This window comes from Sinocyclocheilus rhinocerous, unplaced genomic scaffold (assembly GCF_001515625.1).
Source record: "Sinocyclocheilus rhinocerous isolate Xijiao unplaced genomic scaffold, SAMN03320098_v1.1 scaffold2160, whole genome shotgun sequence".
Lineage (NCBI taxonomy): Eukaryota > Metazoa > Chordata > Actinopteri > Cypriniformes > Cyprinidae > Sinocyclocheilus > Sinocyclocheilus rhinocerous.
Window position 1 is genome coordinate 98,450 of NW_015646171.1, and position 891 is coordinate 99,340.

Sequence of the window (891 nt, forward strand, 5' to 3'; positions counted from 1 at the left end):
ATATATAAATTAAAAACTCGTTCAAAATATTATACAAAAATTATTTCTCAATTATTCTAAAATATTACTGTTTACTTTTTGTACTTGTGGTATTTGTCTAAAACTTTAATTTAAAATTAAAGTGAAAACCAAAAATATTAAAGCAAATTCAAAATATTAATAAAACCATAATAGTATCTCAGTTATACTAAAATTATTTGTTTTTGTGCTTTGTGGTGTCTGTGTGTGATTTTGCTGTGTGTGTCTGTCAGTCGAGATGAGAGAAGGTGGATTGAGAAACAGAACCGAGCCTCTCGAGCTCCGAGGAAGAAGGAGGAGATGAACAGGATACGGACACTCGTTGGTAAGTGTCGGTTCAGACGCAGGGTCCTGATTTCACTGTAAGCGTCTGTGTCAATGTGTGTGATGTGTTTCAGACACGGCCTACAACTGCGACCCGCGAATAAAGAAATTCAAAGAGGAGGAGAAAGCCAGGAAAGAGTCGGAGAAGAAGGCCAAAGCTGAGGCGAAGAAACGGGAGCAGGAGGAGAAGGAGCGGGTCAGTGCCTCTAAACACTTCTGTGACTTACTGTTTCGAATTACAGATGCGCAGCTTTGCTTGAATGTTGGTTGAATGTATCGCTGCTTTAGCTGGTACCAACACATTTCTGAATTTTGTCTTGCACTTGGCTTAATTGTATTTTTCCATGTTTCTGTTTTGTATGTGTCTGATGACGGTGTAAATTACCAATTATCAACAAGATTAAATATCACAATATATTTAGCAATATATCAAGAAAAGAATTTTGTATATATATGTTTGTCTGTCTCTCTCTCTCTCTCCACACATATATATATATATATATATTTACAGGTGCATCTCAAAAAAATTTTTTTAAACTTTTTAAACTT

General features: G+C 35.2%; 1 protein-coding gene across 2 annotated transcripts in view; it reads left to right on the forward strand.

Annotated features, from left to right (window-relative positions):
• Nucleotides 1-891, forward strand: part of dnajc2 (DnaJ (Hsp40) homolog, subfamily C, member 2) — a 16,121-nt gene that overhangs the window by 7,781 nt on the left and 7,449 nt on the right. For both annotated transcript variants that reach the window (XM_016510985.1, XM_016510986.1), the window contains exons 8-9: nucleotides 252-343; nucleotides 417-538. In XM_016510985.1, coding sequence (XP_016366471.1) covers nucleotides 252-343; nucleotides 417-538 — 214 coding nt within the window. The remainder of the gene's footprint in view (nucleotides 1-251; nucleotides 344-416; nucleotides 539-891) is intronic.